This window comes from Staurois parvus, unplaced genomic scaffold, assembly GCF_062004578.1.
Source record: "Staurois parvus isolate SC_StPar_1 unplaced genomic scaffold, SC_StPar_1.0 ptg000672l, whole genome shotgun sequence".
In the NCBI taxonomy this organism is placed as follows: domain Eukaryota; kingdom Metazoa; phylum Chordata; class Amphibia; order Anura; family Ranidae; genus Staurois; species Staurois parvus.
In genome coordinates, this window is record NW_028318468.1 from 1,765,361 (window position 1) to 1,789,582 (window position 24,222).

The 24,222-nt window shown below is 46.5% G+C and overlaps 1 protein-coding gene across 1 annotated transcript in view; it reads left to right on the top strand.

Annotated features, from left to right (window-relative positions):
• Positions 1–245: 245 nt before the first annotated feature.
• LOC149447718 (amine sulfotransferase-like) overlaps positions 246–24,222 on the top strand; it is a 52,692-nt gene continuing 28,715 nt past the window's right edge. The window contains exon 1 of the mRNA XM_089652141.1: positions 246–402. Within this exon, the coding sequence (XP_089508267.1) occupies positions 246–402 (157 nt within the window). The remainder of the gene's footprint in view (positions 403–24,222) is intronic.

Sequence of the window (24,222 nt, forward strand, 5' to 3'; positions counted from 1 at the left end):
TGGTTCGAATCAATCCTTGCTGAACCGGCTGAAATTTGATCCATCTCTGGATGGCTTAAAACCAAAAAAATGACAGAAAGATAAGGACACAAGGAGGGTTTCCTTACTAAGGTTTAAAGGAGGGTTTTCATGGGAGACACATTTACAGAGCCCTTATTGTTTACATTAAGAAGAAAATTTCAAATATTTCACAGTATCTAAGAACATAATATTCATTCTGTTTATTACAGGTAGCTTTACTAACAATGGCTGCAATTAGTCCTGTGCTACGTGACCATAATCTGTACTGGTATAAAGGATTCTGTTTTTTAAAGGAAATGATGACGCCAGAGTTCATAGACTCCCTAAAGGATTTTAAAATCAGAGATGATGATGTGTTCTTGATTACATATCCAAAATCAGGTGGGTTTAACAATGTTTTCAATGACAAATTGTAAAAGTTAAGTTGTACCCCTCATCTTGTAAAACAACCTATTCAGTTTAAAACAGAAATGACAGGCAGAATGTTTGTGTATAGATATAAAACATCATAAATACCCTTTCCCCTTTTTTATAAGTGATCACATACCTTCTGTTCTCAACTGCATAAGGAGCTCAGGGAGGAGAAATAGCATACAATGATCTTCCCAGTGAATGACTGTGCAGAGGGGCTGTGTCATCAGAAGTCTAAACATTAGAGGAGATCAGACTGAGTGCCCAGCACAGCCAGAAAACTGACCACCCTGTGCTCTCCTTCCTAGTGTGGCCAGTTTTTAATAGGAAAGTAGGAACACCAGGTATTTCACACAAAGGAAGCAATACTAACAGAACATGATACTTTTTTCATACAAGTACAGTGGGGATCGAAAGTTTGGGCACCCCAGCTAAAAAATTGTATTAATGTGCATAAAGAAGCCAAGGAAAGATGGAAAAATCTCCAAAAGGCATCAAATTACAGATTAGACATTCTTATAATATGTCAACAAAAGTTAGATTTTATTTCCATCATTTACACTTTCAAAATAACAGAAAACAAAAAAATGGCGTCTGCAAAGGTTTGGGCACCCTGCAGAATTTATAGCATGCACTGCCCCTTTGCCAAGCTGAGACCTGCCAGTGTCATGGATTGTTCTCAATCATCGTCTGGGAAGACCAGGTGATGTCAAGCTCAAAGGTTTTAAATGCCCGGACTCATCTGACCTTGCCCCAACAATCAGCACCATGGGTTCTTCTAAGCAGTTTTCTAGAAAACTGAAACTGAAAATAGTTGACGCTCACAAAGCTGGAAAAGGCTATAAGAAGATAGCAAAGCGTTTTCAGATGTCAATATCCTCTGCTCGGAATGTAATTAAGAAATGGCAGTCATCAGGAACAGTGGAAGTTAAAGCAAGATCTGGAAGACCAAGAAAAATATCAGACAGAACACCTCACAGGATTGTGAGAAAAACAATTCAAAACCCACGTTTGACTGCACGATCCCTCCAGAAAGATCTGGCAGACACTGGAGTTGTGGTACACTATTCCACTATAAAGAGATACTTGTACAAATATGGTCTTCATGGAAGAGTCATCAGAAGAAAACCTCTTCTACGTCCTCACCACAAAAATCATCGTTTGAACTTTGCAAATGAACATATAGACAAGCCTGATGCATTTTGGAAACAAGTTCTGTGGACCGATGAGGTTAAAATGGAACTTATTGGCCGGAATGAGCAAAGGTACGTTTGGAGAAGAAGGGGCACAGAATTTAATGAAAAGAACCTCTGTCCAACTGTTAAGCATTGGGTTGGATCAATCATGCTTTGGGGTTGCGTTGCAGCCAGTGGCACAGGGAATATCTCATGAGTAGAAGGAAAAATGGATTCAATAAAATTTCAGCAAATTTTGGATGGTAACTTGATGCCATCTGTGAAAAAGCTGAAGTTAAAGAGAGGATGGCTTCTACAAATGGATCATGATCCTAAACACACCTCGAAATCCACGGGGGATTACATCAAGAGGCGTAAACTGAAGGTTTTGCCATGGCCTTCACAATCTCCTGACCTCAACATAATTGAAAATCTATGGATAGACCTTAAAAGAGCAGTGTGTGACAGACAGCCCAGAAATCTCAAAGAACTGTAAGACTTTTGTAAGGAAGAATGGGCAAAGATACCTCAAACAAGAATTGAAAGACTCTTGGCTGGCTACAAAAAGCGTTTACAAGCTGTGATACTTGCCAAAGGGGGCAGTACAAGATATTAACTCTGCAGGGTGCCCAAACTTTTGCAGACGCCATTTTTTTGTTTTCTGTTATTTTGAAAGTGTAAATGATGGAAATAAAATCTAACTTTTGTTGACATATTATAAGAATGTCTAATCTGTAATTTGATGCCTTTTGGAGATTTTTCCATCTTTCCTTGGCTTCTTTATGCACATTAATACAAATTTTTAGCTGGGGTGCCCAAACTTTCGATCCCCACTGTACATGGTACAGCTGGCACATATATTGTAAGTAATCTGAAATGTTGGGTTGACGTATTCTTTAATTTGGAAAAGTCAAACATACATTAATTATTCATATTAAAAATTACTCTCTGGGGGCGTGGTTTGACCTCAGAGGAAGATGGCCGCTTAGCTCCCGAACTCCCGCCACGAGAGGCACACCATCGGCTTCACAAAGCACCAATGTTCTCCTGCAGCTCCTCCGGTACCTGATCCCGGTCCCCAAGAGACTCAGGAGACAAAGTAAGCCACAATATACTGGAGATCTTCCGAGCTCCAGCGCACAATATGGTGAATGCTGTACAAGGATGAAGACATATATCAGACCCCAAGACAATGGGGATAAACCGGCACACACTGCAGGCTACTCCTGCTCCTGCAGAGAATCCGACATCTCAGCAATATCTTAGCCTCTCAGACCTCCACAACATAGTGGCAGACATTAAGAGCACCCAATCAGCCACCATTACTGACCTACGCCATGATATTCAGGCACTCATGGGCCGTATACAAGTGGAGAATACAGCTTCACACCAGGGTACCGCTATCCAAAGAGTACACCAAGCAATAAACACTCACACACTCCAAATCCGAGATCTGTACCGCCATATGGAAGACCTAGACAATTGGGGGGAGACTTGTGAATACCAGAATCAGTAGAATCAGACCAGCTCCTTCCCACAGTGGTGTCTATTTTTAACAACCTCCTTGACAAGCCCCCTTCTACTCCTATTGTGATGAAACGAATCCACTGCGCCCTGCGACCCAGGGAAGAGAATCTGACCCACTGAGGGATGTGGTGTGCTACATAGTTGACTACAGGCTGAAGGAAGAGATTTTGCGGAAGGCCCGTAATAGAATCCATCTCACCCATGAAAGGGCTGATATATGCATTTTTTTAGACCTATCTACCATAACTCTCCAACACCACCAAGATGTTCACCTTTTATTGGAGATCATTCACTCCAAAGGTATTCACTATAGATGGAAGTTCCCTTTTTGTCTTACAGCATCTACCCAAGGCTGCACTGATTTTTTACGTGTCCCAGAAGACCTGAAATCATTTTGCAAGACCCTGTACAACCCATCAATTGACGTGCTGAACTGGAGCACCAAATTCCACTGTCCTCAAATACTACCCAGCCACAAGATGAACCCATGGAGGCACAAGATCACAGACACAGATGACAACACTCTACTACTAGAAGTGATTCTCAACACACCCTCTTGCACTTGCAGCATCATATGAGTCCTTCTAACTCACCAGACCATCGGAGGGCACACCGTGATGATTGAAACCCACTCATTCCTGATCCCTACCGTCAGATTAGTAACTAACTTCTCTTACTCCCTTTTCTTCTCCCCACAACTTATAATATTTGGCTCCCAATTTCTGGACTCCCCCCCCCCCGAAACTCTGCTAAACTCACCCACACTTACTTCCGACAAAGGTACTACCCCCCTCTTTTCTCTCCTTGATAATACTGACTCCTCTACTTAGGCGGTTGTCATCTCCTCATATACCACACCTGCCAATGCTGCTGAATGGACTTTGCATGTCTTTCTTCTCATACGGAAGAGTGAACTGTACGGTTTCAATAGATTGTCTCCCTCTCCCTTTCTATTCACTTTCTCAACACAGGATGCATGATGATCCAACACCAGGGATTTTTACCACCTTGCTCCCACAATCCAGGAGTCTCGTCCTTTATTGTCCTGATTACTGGATTTGATGTATGGCACCCAATGTATGAAACCATTCTAGCGGCTCCTCTATATTTCAGAAATTGGCTGTTCTTTACCTCCACTTGTTGTATTCCCTCTCTCCCTTCCCTCCCCGTCCTTTTACTATATAAGCAGACATAATGATATGCATGAACTGTTCAATTGCTGCTGTAACCGATTGTCTGATTTGCAGCTCCCATTAGATGTGGCTTCTATGCCTTGATCATAATGCCTCCAAACGTGATCACTGACAGCTACATTCTCTAAGCTTAGAACTGGGAAAATGAGTAACACTAACACATGATCCTACAGACTCAGCCATATCCTTACTTGACTCTAACCCACTTGTTAAACACAACTTCAGTTATCAACACCACCATTATTTACCTTACGCATGATACATAATGAGTTATTAATGCATCTCACCTCTGTAGACTTTAGCACCAGAGGAGAAAAATCTGTAACACCCAATTCGATTACCCGATCCCTTGAGGAGATACAGTATATACCACATGTAAACCTGCCTAATCAGCCCACAAAGACTCTCCACACACCACGCAGCCTAGCGGAGATCCACTATGTATTAGTGGATCTCTAGCTACACCACACACCCTTATGACCTCTTCCCATGATCCTCCATACCTGAGAGTAGGATTTTTTTTTTTTTAAGACCAAGCAAGTTAGTGGTTTCTATGGTTAATTGTTGGGAATGCTGTTTAACTGCTTGATACTACTTCAAAGCCAGCTTCTTTTTCAATGGTTTGTTCATGTTATGTTATGCTACATTAATTGATTGGTGGTTTATATTCTCGACTTAAAAGGAAGACTTAGACCAGAAGGCCAAACTGTCATATGCCTCATTTGCTTATTTGGGATTACCATGCTACTTTGTCTTAATATTGTATACTATTCACTACGTTTCTTGGACTATAGGAAAACCCACAATATCCCTGCTACCTGCCTCTTATGTACCCCCCTTCTTTCTGGTTAGGATATAAGTTAATATCCCCCTTCAACTGATACCTAAGCAAACAGTCTCAATACTTTCAAAAACCTTTCTCCTCTCCTGCATTTATCCTCTGTAATAGTTATCCACCCCCCCCCCACACAGTGGTATTACTGTCATTCCATACCAAAATAAGATTCCCCTCCAGATACCACTGACACCCATTTCCCCCCCTCACGTCCCTTGAAGATTTGTTTCTACATCAGGATAGGCGAGCTGGTTCTCACCTGTCTCTGGAACACTACATTTGAATGATCTAGCCTTTGCTCTACACTCATACCTTACCTTCTCTACCCTTTATTTTACCCCCCTCTATTTTATCTTCTTTTTCCCTTCCCCTTCTTACACCCCTACTCTCCCCCATTTTTTCCCTTTCTCTCACATCCTCCCCCTTATTGCATTTACCCTACTCTGCAAATAGTTATCTTATCCTTCCTCTTACATTAATGGACCTCATGACATCTCCTAGGCCTTCACAGGACAAACCCCATCTTAAATGTATTTCCTTGAATGCTCGGGGCCTGAATGTTCTGGAAAAAAGATCTAAACTTCTACTCCCTATGCACAAAGCTAAAGCAGATATTGTCCTTTTTTTTATAAGAAACACACTTTTGCACCGATTCTGTCCCCAAGGTTTCCAATCTACATTGCCCTATAGTCTTCCACGCCACAAATACTACCAACATTGTCCCTTACAGATTTATGACTCCCTTACAGATGATGAGGGGCATTCGATATTTCTGAGAAGAGACATTCGAGGGAAACCCATCACGATAGCTAATGTGTGTGCCCCTAATACCCAACAAGTTCCCTTCTTCTGCTCCGTGGTGAAACGTCTTTCACCCTTCCAGAAAGGTTTATTAGTCCTAGGGGACGACTTTAATTCTCCTCTTTAGCCTCTACTAGATACATCTAATGGAGTCTCTTCTCTCCCCTACAAGGCTCTGAATGCAATCAAACAGCAACTAAGAAACTTACTTCTCCACGACACTTGGCTCACGCTCAACCCAAGAGGACGTGACTACACCTATTTCTCGATCCCTCATCAAAGATATACAAGGCTTGACTACTTTTCCCTCCCTCAGAAAGATCCCACTGCTACTAAACTCAACCATTGATCCTATGTTTCTCTTGGATCACCACCCTATCTCTCTCACCTTGCAGATTCCAGACTCCCCCTCTCTCACGCCACCATGGCACCTCGACCCTTCATTATTAACTGATCCCTTGGTTGTTTCATCCATTCAGCAATGCTTACATCACTTCTTTTTAGAAAATGATTCCCCTGACGTAACACCACTGACTCAATGGGACGCGCATAAATGTAAGGGGGGAATTGCTGGCTATTGCCACTACCTGACAAAAGAAACAACAAGCCTACATGAATAATCTTTTTCAACGCATATCCTCACTTGAACGACACCATAAACATTCCCAAGTTGTCAAAGATCTGCAAGATCTTCTTGAGATGAAGACTGAACTCCTAAAGGAATTGAGCAAAATCACTTCTCGCAAATACATCCTATCCCAAAAGGTTTTCTACAAATTTGGGAACAAATTGGGGAAACTCCCTGCCAGAGCACTTCCATCTAAAAAGTCGGCTGCAAATGTTCACTCTATAACTACCCCTCCCGGTAGAAAAATGATTTCAAATACAGATATTACACAACAATTTGTACACTACTACTCGAACTTATACAATCTCTCTTCCCCAGATTCGCCTGACGATAATAGCACAAGACACAAGCTGCTGATTGACTTTCTCAGCCGATACAGTCCCAAACCATTAAAGATTGATATAGCCAAACAACTAGAACGCCCCCTCTCTATGGAAGAAGCCACTACCGCACTCAAACAAATGAAAGCCTGCGAAAGCCCAGGTCCAGATAGGCTGACAGTGAGCTACTATAAAACCTTCAGATGTACTGCTACCCAGCTTCCTGAGGGCCTTCAACTCCCTTTCCTCCCGTGCTCCTCTTTCCCGGGACCTACCGGAGGCTCACATAGCTGTCAGCCCTAAACTGGTAAAGACTCCTCCGTAGTTTCTAACTACAGACCGATCTCTCTTTTAAATGTTGTTCTTAAACTATACGCAAAAATCCTTGCCAACCGATTGCTCCCTCTGCTCCCGCAGTTGGTTGATCTCGACCAGCTGGGATTCATCCCGGGAAGAGAGACACGGGACAACACCCTAAGGGCATTAAATATACACCATTGGCTTTCCACAATGCACCATCCAGGCTTTTTCCTATACTTGGATGTGGAGAAGGTATTCGATAAGGTTGACTGGGACTACATGACAGAAGCTCTTAACGCTATTGGACTACAAACACTTATGCTTAATTTTATCCTTGCATTATATTCCAGTCCCACAGTCTGGGTCCATGTTAATGGACACCTGTCAAATGCCTTCTTCATAACCAATGGTACCAGACAGGGCTTCCCTCTATCCCCTTTGGTATTTGTTCTGACTCTCAAACTGTTACTGCGTGGACTAACAGAGAACCCAGACATTAAAGGCATTACCATTAATAAACACACTCATAAACTTGCTGCCTTTGCAGACGACATTCTCTTATGCCTTACAGAACCACATATAACTATTCCTAACCTATTAAAGGACTTCTGCACATTCAAATCTCTAACGAATCTTCAGATTAATTTCTCAAAGTCTTATGCTTTAAATGTAACCCTACGACAGGAAACCATAACACAATGTCAAGCCAACTTCCCTTTCAAGTGGAATCATGGGACAATTGCATATCTTGGCATCCAACTCCCTTCAAACCTGTCTGACCTATACATCCACAACTTTGTATTACTCCTTAAAAATATTCAACATGATCTGCAGACTTGGAATAAAAAACTCTTTTCATGGTTTGGGAGAGCAGCTATACCTAAAATGAACAGTCTACCTAGGATACTATATACTATACAGGCAATCCGTATTAAGCTCCAGAAAGCATTCTTTTCATCTTATTGCCAGGTCTGCACTACCTTCCTATGGGGCTCTAAATGCCCAGACTAAGCTTTGATAACCTGATGCTCCCAAAGCTGAAGGTTTCCAGATTAGGTTTCCGGATATAGAATGCTATCATTGGGCATGCCACTTGACCAGAGTAGCCGATTGGAACATACATACCTCATTTAAAGCTTGTGTTCCAACTGGAACACACACTAACTTCACCCTCTTTACATCAACTCCCCCGGCTTGCGCATTGCCATATACCACCTGACTGCAAAGCATATCCCTTAATTGGACCAACTCTGCAGATCTTTCATACAGCATGCAAGAAATATAACATTTCTTCTTCTTGGCCCGTTAACGCCTATCAGACATAATTTGGATTTCCCACCCGGTATGTCTGATATATTTCTCTCAGATATATGGCCCCAAAAACGTGTCCGGGCTGAACATTTTTTTTTTATAAAGGTTAATTTCTACCACATAATTCTATAGTCTCCTGGATGCCTGGCCAATCATTCCCTTTCTGACCCCATTTTCAACTGAGACACTTCCTAGGCTTCCCCACTCTCCTCTCAGATTGGTCCAGACGCTGCACACCTTTTGAAGCCCTATGTATGAAAAAAGAACCCCAAAGGCACCTCAAATCTGATATCGATGCACTTCTTTTTGCCAATTATCAACCCAAATTCAGTAAAGCCTACAGACACTGTTAACATGAACTTAAACCTTTCTACAGAGAATTGGGAACTTATCTTACATGTTCATAAAGGTATGATCAATGTCTCTGCACAGGAAAATGGATTTAAAATCCTTTCTCTTGGTATAGAACCCCTTTGCAACTTATAACAAAATATCATTCACACACTCACCAAAAAGCTGGCATTGTAATGAAGACTCAGGGTCCTTTTTGCATATTTGGTGGTCTTGCCACCAAAATTCAACCTTATTGGAAAGCAGTCCATCAACTCATTAACACAATTACTACTTATATGCTAAATTACGCCCCAGCTCAATACCTTCTCCACCATACCACACTATCTTGCAAATGATTATGCACAGCATATGGCTCACCCAACTTCGCCCTAATATTTTAACACTGGAACAACCGAGGGGGAGGTTGTGGTATCTTTCTCCTTCTAAGGGCCATCTGCCTTTCCATTACCCTTTCCTTCTTTCCATTTTTAGCTATCTCCTCTGACCTCACCCTCCCTCTGCGGCCCTATGCTGTCCCACACTATCTTGCAAATGATTATGCACAACATATGGCCCACCTGACTTCGCCCTAATATTTTAACACTGGAACAACCGAGGGGGAGGTTGTGGTATCTTTCTCCTTCTAGGGGCCATCTGCCTTTCCATTCTAAAAGTCCATTCTATTTACTCTGCTTTCAGAAGGGTCCTTACATACGTTTGTTAGTTATTGTGATACCACTTTCTTTTCACCATCTGTACCTTCAAAGTGAAATGGAGCCTTGCCATACAGTGTAACTGCTCTATATTTTGTGATTACTCATATAATATACCTTGGCCCAACCCAGCTCCCCTGCAAGTCTTTTACTTGTTTATCACAGATCCAGCCATAAAGTCACTGTGCCATTTATTAGAATCTTCTGAGCTTGTCTACATATGGATTTGTATATTTCGCATTCCATCCTAACAAGGGCAGATCTCGGGGGGTGCTGGGATGGGCTATGCCCCCCCAAATTTTAGTTGTGCCCCCCATGCCATCAGCCCCCCCCCCCCCCACTTCGACGCTTTACCTGCTTGCTAAACCATACTACAAACCGCTGAACTCTTCTTGTCCTTGCAGCTTTGTAAACTGTGTACTAGTAAATGTACAGACAAGCTAAATCAATGATTTAGGGGGCCCAGCCAGGTGGGGGAAGGGGGGGGGGGCTGCCTGTACTTCTTCCCTGTCATCTAGTTAGCTTAAATTACCCCTTGGGGATCTTCAATATCTCTCTGTTTTGAGCTGGCCAGAGTTAGTGGGGCTAGGGGTATGGCTGCCTCCTCTACTCCACCAACAGACTCCTTCACTCTTGAAGTTGAAGAAGATGAAAGGGGAGGAATGGACAATGAAGCCCAGGAGCCTTCTTCTTCAGCTACTGTCACTGTGCCGCCCTAGCCTGCCACTATACTGATCTCAGCTATGCGTTGTGTGGAGAGGAGGAGCTCTGTTGCCTGTGCCCAAGCTGTGTGCAGTTCAGGAATGGAAGAAGGAGCTCTGCCGAATGACCTGCCAAATGACCCCTTTCCTCTGCCCAGTCAAAAGTGACTCCTGTCTTCTGCCCTGAAAGCAGTGACTCCTGTCTTCCACCCTGCTAACCACTGTCCTCAGCTCTGCTGACCTCTGTACACTGCCCTACAAACTAATGGCCTCTGTATTCTGCCCTACAAACTGTTGACACTATCCTCTGCCCTGTTGACCCCCTGTACACTGCCCTGCTGACCTCCCATCCTCTGCTCAATTGACATTTTTTACTGCACCCCCACATCATACAGGCTAGATCTGACCCTGCGTCCTAAGTAGATACTATACTCCGCTCTTCTTTCTTTCCCTTTTGGGGTTAAAACCAAATTCAAATGAGCATGTTGTTTTACTAAATGAAGGATTGTGCTGTGGAATAGAACCAGTTTTCCAGTTTTGGCTTGTTTAATTGGCAGGAAGATAGCTGAACAAAGTACACACTTTGATAACATTGTGAAACACACAAACTCGCTAAAGCAAATATGTATGACAAAGAGAATTTACAATGTTTTCTATAAAAAAATCTATAAACCAAATTAGTGCAAATCAAATTGTTATGACAAAAATACTGTTTTTAAACCAATAGCTCACAGTTCAGTCAGTATGTTAAAACTTACATTTAGGTAAAATAAAATGTAAAAAAATCAACACAAGGGACGGTACTTACATTTAATGGGAAGTGTCCCTTGCTGCTGGCCCTCCTAGCTGAAATCCAAAGTCCTATACCTCCCCCATAACCCTGTAGCAATATTCTTCTGGTTCTGCCGGAGTGCATAAAAGTGCTAGACCTGTCACAGACACTTGCCAAGAGTGTTTGCCCTTTCCACTCCTCTCCTCTATTCATAGTTGTATTAGAACAGGCAGATAAGATAAATATCCTCCACTCATAGAGCACGTTTCAATTTTGGAAGCTATAGTACAGCTTTTATGAATAGAGAAAGGGGGCAGAAAAAGGGGGGCATAGTCAGCACTCTTGAGGAGTGCCTATGGCAGGCGTAGTGCTCATATTAACCCCCACAGTACTGGAAGATAATGTCTGTATGGGTATAGGATGGCACGAGAGGAGTTCAGATTTCAACTAGGACAGCCGCCACAAGCACAAGGCACAATTCTCACTAAGACTAAGTAGAGTCCCTTGTGCTGATTTTAAAAAAAAAATTACCTAAAGATTTGGGCTTTACTAAGTGACAATTTACAAAAACGGCCAGTTGATACAGATGATTTCTATGATACAAAGAAAAGAGGCAAATGAGTACTTTACCACAAATTCTTACAATCTAAATGATATGCAGAAACATAGACATTAGAAAGTTTGGGGCCATTCTCACATCCCCGTGTTTCGGTAAAAAGTTGGATGAACCTGCACTAAAATACTTAAATGTAAACCATCTGTGTGTTTCAAATAATGGTGTGAACCTCCTGCGCTATTAATCTCAAAATATGTAACCTACCAAGAGAAGCTGCTAACATTAAATCATACAGTTGCAAGAAAAAGTATGTGAACCCCTTGGGATCACTCCTGGCTCCAATTAGCTCTGGGAGAAGTCATTAAGCTAGGGCCTCACATACTTTTTCCTCCCTGCACTGTGAATGTTTACATGTTATGTGCAATTAAACCATGGCAACGTCTAATGTTTGTGTAGTATTATGTTCAGCAGACTGTGTTCTTCTATTGTTGTGACTTAGATGACATTCAGAGCACATTTTATGCCCAATTCATACAAAACTCCACGTAATCCCAAGGGGTTCACATACTTTTTCTTGCAACTGTATACCTATGATCTGTAAATATAAATAAATAAATCACAATGTAGCGCTACTCACATAAATAAATAAATACATCCACATATAAAGAGTGACACACTGTGTAGAAAATCAGTGAAATAAACAAATATGCTCACTCGGTGCCACAATATAAATATATATAAAAATCTGTGAGATAATAATAATGCATATGATACTTAATATAATACCACAAACTAATGTGATTTATATCTGAATCCAAAAAGTGATGGTGAATGATAGTAAACACATAAATGTCTCTACTACTGCAAACTAAGTATACAACCTAAACATGCAAAAAAACATTGCATATACATGCAATAAATACCTAAAATACCACACAACTTATACCAGAGGACATGTACCTCCTAAGAGGTACAAAAATAAAAAATTCCTAATGAGTGAAACACAAATTACATAAAATCAGTGTACAATATTTGTGCAAAAAGCCGTGCAACAACACATAAAATAGATCAAACTTCAACATCTGATCTGTGCTCATATAGTCCAATATGATGTGGGTAATATCACTTTATCCAATTGAAGATGACACTCATGCTGATAGTGTGTGAGCGTGGGTAACTGCTGACACAAAACAATTCGACCACCGGCTAGATGAGCCTCTCACCTTAGAACTTCGACCCGTACGGGTCAAAGCGTTTTGTGGGATCCCACCCTCAGATCCTTCAAGTTTGCAGCATCTCCACTGGTCTGCTCCCACCGCACACTAATCTCCCTCACAGGGGGTCAGCACTCTGATAGTGGCTCTTGTCCAGACAGGGCAAGATACAGTGCCAATATCTCAGACGTGCGTTTCATTTCAAATTGAATTTCAGATGAATTTGTTAGTTATTCAGAGATTCAGATGTATCAGAATTACAAATTACAAAAATAATGGATTTAAACTAATCCAAAATTATGAAACAAAATTCGTCCAAAATTTGATTTGAAAACAAATTCAAATTTGAAAACAACAATCGATGCCCCAGGTTTCCTGTTCCAAGGAGTCTCCTTTCTCTTGCAGTGCCCTATAGAGCCACTCTTGCATGAAGAGACTAGAGTTGTATGTCTTTATGCTTTTTGCATCAATAGAAAACTCCCTTTTCCCTTCTTCAAACTAACAGACTAACTGAGGATGAAGTTTTGGAAAGCAACACTACGAGAGCAGGAGCCGGCACAAATGAAAGTTGTAAAAGTGCTGGGTAGACATGTGCGGTTCATTTTCCAATCGAATTTTGGACAAATTTGTTCGTTATTTGGAGATTTGGATGTATCAGAATTCCAAATTACAAAAATAATGAATTTAAATGAATCCAAAATAAAGAAATGAAATTTGGCCAAAATTTGATTTAAAAACAAATTAAAATTCAAAAACAAAATCAAACATTCGAAAACAAATTTAAAGCACAGATCCACCCAAAAGGGGAAGTTCCATTTTAAGGGGGGCGGGGTGGGATGGGTACCCAAAGTTGACAGGTACCCGCACCCACTTCCTGAGGCAATCAGAAGCAGAAGTTGTCTTCCCTCCCTCCCTGTAGTCTTCTGGGACACGTCCCAGAAGACTACAGGACCATTCACAAAGTGCAGCGCTACTCGTGCATGCGCAGTGGGCACCCGGCTGTGAATCCGCAAGCTGTCACAGTCAGGTGCCCACTCTGAATATGCCAACGTCGGGAAAAAGGACAGCTGGTGAAACGTGCTGCGGGGAGGACACCGCGGGGTCGAGGGACAGGTGAGTGGCTGTTTTTAAAAGTCAGCAGCTACAGTTTTTTTCTTCCTGTTCCTTCACATTTTTCCATCACTGTTGTCAAAAATGAACATTAATTTGACCCCACTACTGATTACAAAATCAAAAAATATTCTTGAAGCAAATATTCTTGGATGAAAATCTACACGAGCATGGCTAGCCTTGTTCAAATTCAAAACAATTTCGACCGATTTTGAAAAGATTTCAATCGAATTTGAAACTTCTAATTTTTTTCCCCCTGATTTAAGCTGGGCATACATGTGTAGGTTTTCAGCCGAGAATATTCGTAAGAGAAGTCATACAAAAATTCTTTGCACATTCCATGAATGGGCATCACAGTGGCTAAATGGTTAGCACTTCTGCATGGCAGTACTAGGGTTGTTGGTTTGAATCCCAACCACGGCACCACCTGCCTGGAGTTTGCATGTTCTCCCTGTGCCTGCATAGGTTTCCTCCCACACTCCAAAGACATGCTGGTAGGTGAATTGGATCCTGTCTAAATTGGCACTAATATGTGTATGTATGAATGTGAGTTAGAGACCTTGAGGGTTAGGGACTGATGTGAATGTACAATATATATGTAAAGCGCTGTGTAAATCGACAGTGCTATATAAGTACCTGAAATAAATAAATAATGGATGCATGTCATTGGAAAACTGTTCTTTGATTTTAACATTCAATTTTAAAATGAATGTAATTTCTGAACGATAACCACATACACTGGCCAAAAATTTGTTTGATCGAGAAGTTTTTCTTCCTCACTGCTGTCAAAAACAATCATCGATTTGACCCCACTAATGGTTAGGAAATCAAATGAATATTCTTGAAACTAATATTCTCAGACAAAAATCTACATGTGTATGACCAGCTTAAATTTTCGAATTCGGTTGAATTTCTTCAAATCTTTTCGATTTCTAATTACTTCGAATTTTGTTGAATCAACTTTAAATTCAGTTGAACTAATTTCGAATTTGAATGACTTTTCTCATTTGGCTGAAATGTTTTCTAATTGAATTTGAATATGAATTACCGAAATGAGTCCCGAAAACGAATGGAACTAATTTACCGAATCCAACTACACAAAATTTGTTAGATTTCGAACCGAAACTAAACAGATTTTTTTCATTTTGCACTTGTCTAGTGCTGGGGTTAAAATTAGAGATGAGCGAATCGAACTTGGCGAAGTGGAATTCGTTTTGAATATTAGGAAAATTTCGATTCGCGCCGAATCCGAAAATTAGCAGACTTCGGATGCGCGAATCGAAATTTTTCCAAAAATGGCGGCGACATGTGCGGCGACGGAGCGGGGATCTCTGGGAAGGCGCGCAGACAAGGCGCGCTGACCCATAATGCATTAATTCATGACATGTGATCGCATTAGCCAATCAGCAGCCAGCCAGCCAGCACTGTGTAATGGTCGAGCTATAAATTGCGGCCATTTTAGAATTCTCCATTAGCCTCCAGTCATTCAAGAGAGGCAGACCTGTCTGTATTGAGGGACAGAGTTAGGGCCACAGAATCGTTACTTAGGGACACAGAACCGTTACTTAGGGACACAGAACCGTTACTTAGGGACACAGAACCGTTACTTAGGGCCACAGAATCGTTACTTAGGGACACAGAACCATTACTTAGGGACACAGAACCGTTACTTAGGGACACAGAACCGTTACTTAGGGACACACAATCGTTACTTAGGGACACAGAATTGTTACTCAGGGACAGACACAGAATTGTTACTCAGGGACAGACACAGAATTGTTACTCAGGGACAGACACAGAATTGTTACTGAGGGACACAGAATTGTTACTGAGGGACACAGAATTGTTACTCAGGGACAGACACAGAATTGTTACTCAGGGACAGACACAGAATTGTTACTCAGGGACAGACACAGAATTGTTACTCAGGGACAGACACAGAATTGTTACTGAGGGACACAGAATTGTTACTGAGGTACACAGAATTCTTACTGAGGGACACAGAATTGTTACTCAGGGACAGACACAGAATTGTTACTCAGGGACAGACACAGAATTGTTACTCAGGGACAGACACAGAATTGTTACTGAGGGACACAGAATTGTTACTGAGGGACACAGAATTGTTACTCAGGGACAGACACTGAATTGTTACTCAGGGACAGACACAGAATTGTTACTCAGGGACAGACACAGAATTGTTACTCAGGGACAGACACAGAATTGTTACTGAGGGACACAGAATTGTTACTGAGGGACACAGAATTGTTACTCAGGGACAGACACAGAATTGTTTCTCAGGGACAGACACAGAATTGTTACTCAGGGACAGACACAGAATTGTTACTCAGGGACACAGAATTGTTACTCAGGGACAGACACAGAATTGTTACTGAGGGACACAGAATTGTTACTGAGGGACACAGAATTGTTACTCAGGGACACAGAATTGTTACTCAGGGACAGACACAGAATTGTTACTGAGGGACATAGAATTGTTACTGAGGGACACAGAATTGTTACTTAGGGACAGACACAGAATTGTTACTGAGGGACACAGAATTGTTACTGAGGGACACAGAATTGTTACTGAGGGACACAGAATTGTTACTCAGGGACAGACACAGAATTGTTACTGAGGGACACAGAATTGTTACTGAGGGACACGGAATTGTTACTCAGGGACACAGAATTGTTACTCAGGGACAGACACAGAATTGTTACTGAGGGACACAGAATTGTTACTGAGGGACACATAATTGTTACTGAGGGACACAGAATTGTTACTCAGGGACACAGAATTGTTACTCAGGGACACAGAATTGTTACTGAGGGACACAGAATTGTTACTGGGGGACACAGAATTGTTACTCAGGGACAGACACAGAATTGTTACTGAGGGACACAGATTTGTTACTGAGGGATACAGAATTGTTACTGAGGGACACAGAATTGTTACTCAGGGACACAGAATTGTTACTCAGGGACAGACACAGAATTGTTACTGAGGGACACAGAATTGTTACTCAGGGATACAGAATCGTTGAATTAAAGAGTATGTCAGACAACACGCAGAGGAGTGGCAGAGGAGGCAATGTTTTAGGAGCGAGCAGACGTGGCAGCAGAGGAAGGGGTCGAGGCAGCACTAGTCGCAGCCAGAGGCCAGTGCTCCCGGTGTCATCCAGCGGTCGTGTCTCCACCGACAACCCTGCCGTCATCGATTGGTTGGCTCGGTCGTCTTCCTCTTCCCAGGTCACCTCTGACACCTACAGCCAACGGTCGGTGGGTACGTCAGACACAACCGTTAGTTGGCATGGCCCGGGAGCAAGCCCACTGAAATCACGTGTCCTCTACCTGCCCCTGTCCTTTGGTGTTCCCTCACCAAGCGAAGTATCGCATGCTGTGGGCTCAGCCTCACTGTACAGTGAGGAAGAGCTAACAGAGGGTGGTCAGGAACAGGGGGAGACATCCGCCTCTTCAGCAGCCAGGCAAAGAAGTACTGGCGAGGAGAGTGGCTCGGTAGCCGGTCTAGAGACAGGTCTGTCTCCTGACCCACACGCAGCGGAGGGGGCTAGTAGTGAGGCGGAGACCCTAATTGATGATGATGAGGCTGATCACACTTGGCAGCCTCGTCGTCATCAGGCTATTGCTTCCGCATCATCAGGAGAAGAGGGTGCCAGCTTGGCAGCGAGCAAAACAGTCGGTGGGTTGCCCAGGAGGCAGCAGGGTCGCAGCAGTGTCAGTGGAGGCAAACGGCCATGAAGTAGAGCACCAGCTCCACTGCAGCCTACCACCACGGCCAGTAGTGGTGCCGGTGTGCACAGAGGAAGTAGCAGTCAGCCAGTGAGGAGTAGCGGGGGCAAAGTTTCCTACTCGGCGGTGTGGCAATTTTTCGTCAAGCCGCCCGAGGAAGTAAACGTAGTCGTATGTCGACTATGTGGCCAGAAAGTCAAGCGTGGCCAGGGGGCCCATGTTGGGACTACAGCGTTGCGGCAGCATATGCAGCGTCGCCATTTGGTGGCCTGGGAAAACCGTGATAAAGATACGGCGGTTCTGCCTGCCCCAGCCCCCGCTCCATCACCCGCTCCGTTACTTGCTCCGTCACCCGACGTCAATCGCCCTCTATCAGCCAGTCAAGGCTCCAACACCTCTGCTGAGGGGAGTTGTCGCTCGTTGGCATCTTCCGCTCGTTCAGATGCTCCTTCTCCTGCTACTCCTCTTCACGGATTCCGTCAGCAGTCTTTCTTGGAATCCGTTTCCAAGAGACAACAGTTTGCGAGCACGCACCCGACGGTGCAAAAGCTGAACGTCCTCCTGTCCAAGTTTCTGGTGCTGCAGTCCCTCCCTTTCCAAGTGGTGGACTCAGCACCTTTCCGAGAAACGATGGCTTGTGCCGCGCCGCGGTGGAGAGTGCCAAGCCGGCATTTCTTCGCCAAAAATGCAGTGCCAGCCCTGCATACACATGTAGAAGAGACGGTGGGCCAGTATTTGAGCATGTCGGTCTCTGCCAAAGTGCACGGCAGCGCCGACGTGTGGAGCTGTAACTACGGTCAGGGACAGTACATGTCATTTACGGCCCACTGGGTGAACGTGGTGCCGGCACAGCCGCACCAGCAACTTGGACAGGTCACGCCGCTTTTGCCTCCACGTTTGCACGTCCTTGGTCCACAAAAGATGTCCGCCTCTACCACCTCTTCTTCCGCCGTGTCCTCAACCGCCACCCCCGTGCCAAGTCCCATTACCCGACCGGCATATCACATGTGCAGGGCGCAACGGTGTCACTCTGTGCTGCACCTGGTATGCCTTGGCGAACGTAGTCACACAGGGGAGGAACTTCTGAGTGTAATGAACAGAGAAATCGACAGATGGCTGTCTCCGCGCAAACTGAAAATCGGAACCATGTTGACCGACAACGGAAAGAACATGGTGTCTGCTCTGCATCAAGGAAGGTTGTGCCATGCGCCATGCATGGCTCACGTGTTCAATCTGGTTGTCAAGCGGTTCCTAAAATCCACCATCCCACTGCAAGACATCCTTAAAATGTCACGTAAACTTTGCATGCATTTCAGCCATTCCTACACCGCAAAGCACACCCTCCTTGAGCTGCAGCGGCAGAACGGAATTCCACAGCATCGCCTGATCTGCGACGTTGCAACAAGGTGGAATTCAACCCTACACATGTTAGACCGCCTTTACGAACAGCGAAAGGCCATCACCGATTTCCTGATGTTACAAGCGGATAAAGGTACTCCCCTGTGTAACTTCGATGTCAGCCATTGGCAGCTCATGCGTGACACCTGCCGCTTGCTCAGGCCCTTTGAGGAGGCCACGCTATTCGTGAGTCGGCAGGACTATGGGATGAACGACGTCATTCCTCTGTTGCACGTCCTGGAACAAATGCTGTTAACAATGGCTGGTCAGGGTGCGGTAGACGTGGCGCACAGATCTCAACGCCACATGACCCCTGTGGGGGCAGGACAGGAAGAAGAGGAGGAGGTAGAGGAGGACATTGGTGCTCAGGAATTATTGAGTGAAATGGGTGGTTTTTCCACTCAGCGGACAGGAGTGGAGGAGCAGGAGCATCTGGTAGAGGAGGAGGAGGAGACAGAGGACCCAGACGCACCGTGGCAGTATGCTGTGGAGATGGAGGCAGGGAGTCCCTCCCATTCCTTGGCACAAATGGCCCATAGCATGCTCGGTTGCTTGCGTAGCGACAGCCGAATAATAACCATCAGACAGAGGGATGACTTTTGGCTGTCCACCTTGTTGGACCCTCGCTACCGTTCAAAAATGGTGGCCTTTTTCACACCTGCTGAGAGGGAGGCCAAAATAACGTACTATAAAAACCACCTATGTAGTCAGTTGGTCTCTGCCTTTGTGCGCCAACGTCCATCCTCAGACACTGTGGGCCCTGTGCGCTCGTGTTCCGCTGCCATGGCAGCAGGGGAGGGGTGGTAGGAGCAGTGGCAGCTCCACCAGCAGCGTCTGCCTCAGTCTGCAGTCGATGATGAGTAGCTTTCTTCACCAGCGCAGTGAGGAAACTACTAACCAGCCGCAGCAGCAGCAGCATCAGGTGGACCTGGAGCAGGACCTCAAACAACAGGCTTGGGCCTACTTGGACAGCACCCTGCCAACCGAGGTAGACAATCCCCTTGACTACTGGGCAACGAAACTTGACCTTTGGCCCCAACTAGCTGAATTTGCCCTTGAAAGGCTGTCATGCCCGGCCAGTAGCGTGGCATCGGAGCGCGTGTTTAGTGCGGCAGGAGGTATTGTAACTCCGCGGAGGACACGACTGTCCACCCAAAGTGTGGAGAGACTCACGTTTGTGAAAATGAATCAGGCGTGGATTAGTCTGGATTTCAAACAACCAGTTCCTGACACAACTGACTAAATCCGCCATGAATCATGCCCCAAACATGTTAACTCTGCCATGTGCCACTTTCAGGTCTCCTCACACTGCTGGTGGGTTCCATTTTGTCATAAGGTGCTGGCAGATTACGGGCCTCCCATTGCTGCTGCCAGGCCCGTAATCTGTCATGGGCCCCTGTACCGCCTCCTCATGCTGCTGCCAGGCCCGTAATCTGTCATGGGTCCCTGTACGGCCTCCCATTGCTGCTGTGTCCATCGCCACACTCTGCCATGTGCCACTTTCAGGTCTCCTCACACTGCTGGTGTGTTCCATTTTGTCATAGGGTGCTGGCAGATTACGGGCCTCCCATTGCTACTGCTAGGCCCGTAATCTGCCATGGGCCCCTGTACCGCCTCCTCATGCTGCTGCCAGGCCCGTAATCTGTCATGGGTCCCTGTACGGCCTCCCATTGCTGCTGTCTCCATCGCCACACTCTGCCATGTGCCACTTTCAGGTCTCCTCACACTGCTGGTGTGTTCCATTTTGTCATAGGGTGCTGGCAGATTACGGGCCTCCCATTGCTGCTGCCAGGCCCGTAATCTGCCATGGGCCCCCGTACCGCCTCCTCATGCTGCTGCCAGGTCCAGAGTCTCTCATGGGTCCCTGTACGGCCTCCCATTGCTGCTGTCTCCATCGCCACACTCTGCCATGTGCCACTTTCAGGTCTCCTCACACTGCTGGTGTGTTTTCCATTTTGTCATAGGGTGCTGGCAGATTACGGGCCTCCCATTGCTGCTGCCAGGCCCGTAATCTGCCATGGGCCCCTGTACCGCCTCCTCATGCTGCTGCCAGGTCCAGAGTCTCTCATGGGTCCCTGTACGGCCTCCCATTGCTGCTGTCTCCATCGCCACACTCTGCCATGTGCCACTTTCAGGTCTCCTCACACTGCTGGTGTGTTCCATTTTGTCATAGGGTGCTGGCAGATTATGGGCCTCCCATTGCTGCTGCCAGGCCCGTAATCTGCCATGGGCCCCCGTACCGCCTCCTCATGCTGCTGCCAGGCCCGTAATCTGTCATGGGTCCCTGTACGGCCTCCCATTGCTGCTGTCTCCATCGCCACACTCTGCCATGTGCCACTTTCAGGTCTCCTCACACTGCTGGTGGGTTCCATTTTGTCATAGGGTGCTGGCAGATTACGGGCCTCCCATTGCTGCTGCCAGGCCCATAATCTGCCATGGGCCCCCGTACCGCCTCCTCATGCTGCTGCCAGGTCCAGAGTCTCTAATGGGTCCCTATACGGCCTCCCATTGCTGCTGTCTCCATCGCCACACTCTGCCATGTGCCACTTTCAGGTCTCCTCACACTGCTGGTGTGTTCCATTTTGTCATAGGGTGCTGGCAGATTACGGGCCTCCCATTGCTGCTGCCAGGCCCGTAATCTGCCATGGGCCCCCGTACCGCCTCCTCATGCTGCTGCCAGGTCCAGAGTGTCTCATGGGTCCCTGTACGGCCTCCCATTGCTGCTGTCTCCATCGCCACACTCTGCCATGTGCCACTTTCAGGTCTCCTCACACTGCTGGTGTGTTCCATTTTGTCATAGGGTGCTGGCAGATTACGGGCCTCCCATTGCTGCTGCCAGGCCCGTAATCTGCCATGGGCCCCCGTACCGCCTCCTCATGCTGCTGCCAGGTCCAGAGTGTCTCATGGGTCCCTGTACGGCCTCCCATTGCTGCTGTCTCCATCGCTACACTCTGCCATGTGCCACTTTCAGGTCTCCTCACACTGCTGGTGGGTTCCATTTTGTCATAGGGTGCTGGCAGATTACGGGCCTCCCATTGCTGCTGCCAGGCCCGTAATCTGCCATGGGCCCCCGTACCGCCTCCTCATGCTGCTGCCAGGTCCAGAGTCTCTCATGGGTCCCTGTACGGCCTCCCATTGCTGCTGTCTCCATCGCCACACTCTGCCATGTGCCACTTTCAGGTCTCCTCACACTGCTGGTGTGTTCCATTTTGTCATAGGGTGCTGGCAGATTACGGGCCTCCCATTGCTACTGCTAGGCCCGTAATCTGCCATGGGCCCCTGTACCGCCTCCTCATGCTGCTGCCAGGCCCGTAATCTGTCATGGGTCCCTGTACGGCCTCCCATTGCTGCTGTCTCCATCGCCACACTCTGCCATGTGCCACTTTCAGGTCTCCTCACACTGCTGGTGTGTTTTCCATTTTGTCATAGGGTGCTGGCAGATTACGGGCCTCCCATTGCTGCTGCCAGGCCCGTAATCTGCCATGGGCCCCCGTACCGCCTCCTCATGCTGCTGCCAGGTCCAGAGTCTCTCATGGGTCCCTGTACGGCCTCCCATTGCTGCTGTCTCCATCGCCACACTCTGCCATGTGCCACTTTCAGGTCTCCTCACACTGCTGGTGTGTTCCATTTTGTCATAGGGTGCTGGCAGATTATGGGCCTCCCATTGCTGCTGCCAGGCCCGTAATCTGCCATGGGCCCCCGTACCGCCTCCTCATGCTGCTGCCAGGCCCGTAATCTGTCATGGGTCCCTGTACAGCCTCCCATTGCTGCTGTCTCCATCGCCACACTCTGCCATGTGCCACTTTCAGGTCTCCTCACACTGCTGGTGGGTTCCATTTTGTCATAGGGTGCTGGCAGATTACGGGCCTCCCATTGCTGCTGCCAGGCCCGTAATCTGCCATGGGCCCCCGTACCGCCTCCTCATGCTGCTGCCAGGTCCAGAGTGTCTCATGGGTCCCTGTACGGCCTCCCATTGCTGCTGTCTCCATCGCCACACTCTGCCATGTGCCACTTTCAGGTCTCCTCACACTGCTGGTGTGTTCCATTTTGTCATAGGGTGCTGGCAGATTACGGGCCTCCCATTGCTGCTGCCAGGCCCGTAATCTGCAATGGGCCCCCGTACCGCCTCCTCATGCTGCTGCCAGGTCCAGAGTCTCTCATGGGTCCCTGTACAGCCTCCCATTGCTGCTGTCTCCATCGCCACACTCTGCCATGTGCCACTTTCAGGTCTCCTCACACTGCTGGTGTGTTCCATTTTGTCATAGGGTGCTGGCAGATTACGGGCCTCCCATTGCTGCTGCCAGGCCCGTAATCTGCCATGGGCCCCCATACCGCCTCCTCATGCTGCTGCCAGGTCCAGAGTCTCTCATGGGTCCCTGTACAGCCTCCCATTGCTGCTGTCTCCATCGCCACACTCTGCCATGTGCCACTTTCAGGTCTCCTCACACTGCTGGTGTGTTCCATTTTGTCATAGGGTGCTGGCAGATTACGGGCCTCCCATTGCTGCTGCCAGGCCCGTAATCTGCCATGGGCCCCCATACCGCCTCCTCATGCTGCTGCCAGGTCCAGAGTCTCTCATGGGTCCCTGTATGGCCTCCCATTGCTGCTGTCTCCATCGCCACACTCTGCCATGTGCCACTTTCAGGTCTCCTCACACTGCTGGTGGGTTCCATTTTGTCATAGGGTGCTGGCAGATTACGGGCCTCCCATTGCTGCTGCCAGGCCCGTAATCTGCCATGGGCCCCCGTACCGCCTCCTCATGCTGCTGCCAGGTCCAGAGTGTCTCATGGGTCCCTGTACGGCCTCCCATTGCTGCTGTCTCCATCGCCACACTCTGCCATGTGCCACTTTCAGGTCTCCTCACACTGCTGGTGGGTTCCATTTTGTCATAGGGTGCTGGCAGATTACGGGCCTCCCATTGCTGCTGCCAGGCCCGTAATCTGCCATGGGCCCCCGTACCGCCTCCTCATGCTGCTGCCAGGTCCAGAGTCTCTCATGGGTCCCTGTACGGCCTCCCATTGCTGCTGTCTCCATCGCCACACTCTGCCATGTGCCACTTTCAGGTCTCCTCACACTGCTGGTGTGTTCCATTTTGTCATAGGGTGCTGGCAGATTACGGGCCTCCCATTGCTGCTGCCAGGCCCGTAATC